This window comes from Setaria italica, chromosome IV (assembly GCF_000263155.2).
Source record: "Setaria italica strain Yugu1 chromosome IV, Setaria_italica_v2.0, whole genome shotgun sequence".
Taxonomy (NCBI): domain Eukaryota; kingdom Viridiplantae; phylum Streptophyta; class Magnoliopsida; order Poales; family Poaceae; genus Setaria; species Setaria italica.
Genome location: NC_028453.1, coordinates 26,903,324 through 26,909,323, shown reverse-complemented (window position 1 = coordinate 26,909,323; position 6,000 = coordinate 26,903,324). Strand labels below are relative to the sequence as shown.

General features: G+C 48.1%; 1 protein-coding gene across 1 annotated transcript; it reads right to left on the bottom strand.

Moving 5' to 3' along the window:
* Positions 1-4,319: 4,319 nt before the first annotated feature.
* Positions 4,320-5,224, bottom strand: LOC101765544. The gene has a single exon (XM_004965470.4). It carries the CDS (start codon positions 5,059-5,061, stop codon positions 4,651-4,653), a length of 411 nt encoding a protein of 136 aa, XP_004965527.1. The 5' UTR covers positions 5,062-5,224; the 3' UTR covers positions 4,320-4,650.
* Between the last annotated feature and the right edge of the window lie 776 nt (positions 5,225-6,000).

The window sequence follows — 6,000 nt, the reverse complement described above, 5'->3', positions numbered from 1 at the left end:
TACAGTAACCATTTGCTAATGATGAATTAATTAGCCTTAATAGATTCGAATTAGACTCCATTAATGCAATTAGTTTTATAATTAGCTTTTATTTAGTCCTCTTAATTAGTATCAAACATTTAATGTGACCTTGCTAAAATTTAACCTCTCATATCAAACACCCATTAAGTAGCTTAAGGTCAACAGCCGGTCCAAGGAGGGTCCTACGGCACAAAGGTGAAGACCCGACCTCAAACTAAAGACCCGGCCTTGACGATTAAAAAAAGGGACGAAAGGACGCTGGTGGGGCCAGACGCGCGCGGGACAGGCGGACGGTGGCCTAGCACGGCGGGGAAGCACGAAAGACGAGAGCAGAGGAATCGAATGATTTTTACTTGCAGCGGGACCCACCTCTATAAGGCCGATCTCGCCCTCATACACAGCAGAGGCGGTCTTATCTGACCATGGGGCCCACCCATAGGCCGGATCGCCCTCATACACTCCTGATGCCCTAAGGTCAACAGTCCAGTTGGTGGCAGACAGCAGACCATGTCAGGCGTCGCATCTTCATCGATGGGTGGTTTGAAAAATCATTTCATTTTCTTTTACTAATATATAGCTATTTTAGAAACATCACTATGAAATCCTAATTCATTCAGATTAGCTTTAGACAGTTGTGAAAAAGAATTTGGTGGATCAGATCCTAATCATATTTGAAGGGATCGATTGTACAAACTTATCTCTTTCTCCATTGATAAATATATTACGTTTAGGATGAGATGATTAGTTGAAGTAAGGTAGTATGTAGTTCATCCATTAACATATTTATGAAAGATTTAATAAAACTAATAAAATGTTGTAAGGTCATTCCCAATGAGGAATTTCATGTTTATGTTTCTAAAATGCCACATAAGCAAAAGAACATTTAATTTGTAGTTGAAATAGTTTCATACAATGCATTGTTTCATTTATTATTATTTTCTAGGCTACATGCAAGACAAACTGTGTTGGAAACAATGTACACAGGGTTTCATCACCATGAAACTCATTTCATCTCTTTCTTCATTAACTCTTTGCCACATCATCAAAAACGCTGACATGACACTCTATTTAATGAGAATGAACTCCCATTGAGAGTGCCCTAAATATTGGTGCTCTTTTCAATAAACTTGATCAAAGTTAAAAGGATTTGACTTATAACAAAGCCAAATTAAAATTATAATTTAGTTCAGTGCTGAAATCAACAAACCTCATCTTTGAAGAATTAATTACAAAGCTGAGTTTATTTCACGGTCGGATTTATTACACTGAAATTAATCTTTTTTTTTTACTGAAAGTCATGCGTACCAGTAACCCCTCGCAACAAAAATAAGTGCGCATTCAAGAAAATTGACAACTTTCGGATATGTGTGGGGAAAAAATTCTACGTATATTGCAACATGATCTGCTGTTTGCACGTTACAAATTCGACCCTGCAGCATTTCACTGTACTTCGACGCCGCTCGTCAATTCCAGTACTGCGCGTATGGAGCCTAAGCTCAGCAGTGAAGGAGTTAATCTTGTTTTAGTAACTCTTAGTCTATAGTATGGTAATAGTGATAGTATGGATAAGTTTAGCGTGTAGAAATCTACTAGTATTTGCATGCGTGGCATGTATGTGCTAGCGTGAGTCCTTGTATGCATAAGGCAAGTGGAGTTGTCTTGTCGTGCATATACACGAGTTGGAGTTAGGTTTGAGTTAATCCTTAGGATACGTAACTATGGTTGGCCAGGCCAGTTGCCGTATACGAACTCGCGGAAGTGTGCGAGCTCGCGAAATCCGGCAGCTAATCAAAGTTGACTAGTGCATGTCGTATGCTTGTTTTTGGTAGGAGTATACATGCTAGTGCATGGAGTCCAGAACGTATACAAGAAAGGAGCTTGTATTCTGGCCGGCTAGATACTTCGGAGTATAAAAGCATACACATGTTGATGGGTTTGTAACGTGAGAAATAAAAGGAGAGAAGAAAAGGCTAAGCTGTTTGCGGCCTCGGGAGTCTTTGTGTTCTTGTTTTCTCGTGTTCGCGTGTGTTTGATTCTGGTGAAAACCCAACATTTGGTATCAAGAGCTTGGTGAAGCGAAGATGACGGGCACATCAGGCGTGGCTGCGGCAAAGGAGAGTTCTCTAGTGTCGTTGCACTATCCGATGCTTAATTACAACCTGGCGATCAAGATGAAGGTGTTTATGCGTGCACAAGGTGTCTGGGATGTTGTCGAGCCTGCTGACCCTAAAGAGAAAATTGACCCTAAAAAGGATCAGATGGCGCTCGCTGCTATCTATCAAGGGATCCCAAAGGAGACTTTGTTGGCGGTGTCGGAGAAGGAAATATCAAAGGAGGCATGGGAGTGCATCAAGATAATGTACCAAGGTGCTCAGCGCGTAAAGGATGCTCGTGTCCAAACTCTTAGAGAAGAGCTGGATGGATTGAGGATGAAAAGTACTAATTCAGTTGATGACTTTGCAATGAAAGTACACTCGATCATCAGTACGATTCATGGGTTGAGTGACAAAATTAAGGACTCTTATTTGGTAAAGAAAATTCTCAGAGCTGCTACAAACAAGTTCTGGCAGATTGTTGCTTCTATCGAGCAATTCGGTGACTTAACAACAATGACTGTTGAAAAAGTTTTTGGGAGACTCCGAGCGTATGAAGAAAGGCTGCGTTGTGGTGATAATGATGATGGTGCTGAGCATGTGTCACTCATCAAAGTCCTGTGGAAAGCTATGGAAGAGAAGGATGATGATGAGCGTCTGTTGCTAACCAAAGCACAATGGAGGGCTAGGGAACAAAAGGATGGCAGTAAGAATCGGAAATTCAACAAGTCAAAAGTAAGGTGCTATAAGTGCAGCAACTATGGACACTTTCAATGGGACTGCGATGAATCAAAGAAGGAGGTGAAGGCACTATTTATGGCTACCACTACTGGAAACTTTAGCTTTAGTCCTGGTTGGTAGGGGCCAAATCTCTCTAAAAACCATCCGGGATAAATTTTTCGAGATAAAAAGGCGCTCGGGACTAAAGACCCCCTTTAATCCTGGTTGGTACTACCAACCGAGACTAAAAAATTTTGGAAAAAAAATAAAAAACAGCACCGGACGGCCTCCGCGCCGCCTCGACTCCCGCACCGCCCACCGCCGTCGGCCTCCGCCCACCCTTCACCGTGCCGGCTTCAGCCCGCCTCCACCCTCCGTCGCCCGCCGCCTGCCTTCGGCCCCGCTCCGCTCTGCCCGCCGGTATCCCCGCCACTGTGCGAGCTCCCGCTTCGCCCGGCCGCCCGCGCGCCCGCTCCACCGCTCCCGCTTGGCCTGCTAGTGAGGGGCGAGCAGAGAGGGAAGTGGAGGGGAGCAGAGGGGGAGGGGCTGGGAGAGGAAGGGAGGGAGGGGAGGGGAAGGAGGAGAAGGTGGAAAGGGAGGAGAGAGGGAGAGGAGGTGAAGGAGGAGAGGGAGAGGAGAAGGGGGTGACTGTGCGCAAGGGGGAGGTGCTGGTGGAAGATAAGGAGAAGGAGAGAGAAGAAAAATTAAAGGAGAGAAAAAGGAGAAGTTAATGTGGAGAGGGGGGGACGCGCATGGGAGGGCGTTTCGTCCCGGTTGGAGCTACCAACCGGGACTAAAGGTCCTCTTTTGTCCCGGTTGATAATTCCAACCGGGAATAAATCTTTTGTCCCAGTTGAAATTAACAACCGGGACACAGGGGGGTGTTTTGTCCCGGTTCGAATTTCCAACCGGGACAAAAGGGAAGACGTCGCTATCGTATCTTTTCAAGTGGGACTAAAGCTCCTCCAGTCGGTGTCCTTTCGGTGCCTCATTTTTGACCCGGGACTAAAGCCACTTTAGTCACGGGCTAAATATTAACCGGAACAAAAGGGGTGGATGAAAGGTCAGTTCTCTAGGATCACTGGCACTACTTTGAAGATAACAAGATTAAGGGGGTGAATGAAGGAGCTAATCTTGTTTTTGTAAATCTTAGTCTATAGTACGGTAATAGTGATAGTATGGATAAGTTTAGCGTGTAGAAATCTACTAGTATTTGCATGCATGCCATGTATGTGCTAGCGTGAGAGTCCTTGTATGCATAAGGCAAGTGGAGTTGTCTTGTCGTGCATGTACAGGAGTTGGAGTTAGGTTTGAGTTAATCCTTAGGATACGTAACTATGCTTTGGTTGGCCAGGCCAGTTGCCGTATACGAACTCGCGGAAGTGTGCGAGCTCGCGGAATCCGGCAGCTAATCAAAGTTGACTAGTGCATGTTGTATGCTTGTTTTTGGTAGAGTATACATGCTAGTGCATGGAGTCCAGAACGTATACAAGAAAGGAGCTTGTATTCTGGCCGGTTAGATACTTCGGAGTATAAAAGCATACACATGCATGTTGATGGGTTTGTAACGTAAGAAATAAAGAAGAGAAGAAAAGGCTAAGCTGTTTGCGGCCTCGGAAGTCTTTGTGTTCTTGTTTTCTTGTGTCCGCGATGTGTTTGATTCCTGTGAAAACCCAACAAACAGTACAGCGGGTGGCAGATCGCAGACCATCGCATCTACTGGACCATTAATGTGCTCAACACACTCCGAATTTGCAACGGCAAACCACAAGCATTCGAGCTCCACAAAACAAGAATTAAGGCCCGCGACGTCATTTCAGTACGGGAAGGCGCTGCCGGCGTCGTCGTGCCGTGCGCCCGCGGTGGCGGTGGTGTAGAACAGGTCGGCGAAGTCGCAGAGCTCGTGCATCTCATCCAGGCGAGGGGCCGCCGCCGCGAGCGGCTCCTGCTTCGGCGCCGGCACGGTCATCAGAGCTTGGTGCTGCTCCGGCCACCCGGCGGCCGCCTGCTGCTGCCCCGCGCCAGCAAAGGCCGGCCGGCACGGGTGCGGCCTCCGCGGCTGCGGCGCCGGCGGCGGCGAGGCGGCGAGGGAGGAGGACTTCCCGGTGAGGCGCTGGACGACGGCCTTGAAGCTGGCGGCGTCGGAGCTGATGAACCGCGTCTCGATGAACTTGACCTTCACGCCGGCGTCCTGGTGCCGCCTGGAGCCCTGGACCTCCATGGCCATGCGCTCCGAGCTAGCTTTGACCTCTCTCCAAGCTCTACCACTGCTAGTACCTTGACTCCAGCTGCCTCTCCTCGATCTTGGACTCGAAAACTTGGATATATGCCGACGTGTGCAAAGCCTAGCTGCGCATCGCACGAGGGTCGACTTTTCTTTGCGTTGATGTGTTGTTGAATCGGCTGCGGAAGCCGCCCGGTTTTTATAGCTGCATCCGCCGCCGTCGCAAGCTGCAACTTGGGAGGGAGAAAACACTGCTCTTTCTCTGCAAAAAGGCAAGAAGCAAGCGTACACACTTCGGAGAACCTCTTGTCCACTGACCAGTGGGACAAGGCATCAGTGGGACCCAGCAGTCAGGAAGTCAAACTGGGAGCGAGGCGGTAGGTGAGCTCCGTGCGGGGGAGTTAGGGAGCTGGTCAAAGGCGCTGGTCGTCACGGAACAGCGGTCAGCCGGAGGGGGCGGACCGGCCACCACCACCCGCCGGCCGGTCAAGCGCTCGTGCGGAATAGCGGCATCTTCTGCCTGCGAACGCTGGATCCTCAACTCCGGCAGCCACTAGTCTACTGCTAGTGTCACATCCGGGCAGTTCTGTTTCCTCCGGCGTCATCGCCATCGCCTTCGCCTTCTGCTGCTCGCTGCGTTGAACGGCTATTCTTTTTTCCGTTATGCGCACAAGCGACGGATACAAAATTTTACTGGAATCCAATAGAGCTGGTGGTGACTGATGCAGATCGTTCCGTTGAATTGACCGTGGAAAACTACCAACCATTATGTCATTTTGGTGCTTCTAGCCTTTTGCGTTGGAAGTGACACAAAAATCACTGGGATTTAACCTTTTTTTCTTGGGGCAATTTTCTGGGATCTACAAGGTGAGCATCGGGTAGCGTAGATTAATATCCAACGTTGAATTGACTGTATATGGAAGTTTACCAGCAGTCCACTTG

Excerpts from the sequence above, each read along its gene's own strand:
- LOC101765544 (XM_004965470.4), bottom strand. The coding sequence starts at position 5,061 with ATGGCCATGGAGGTCCAGGGCTCCAGGCGGCACCAGGACGCCGGCGTG.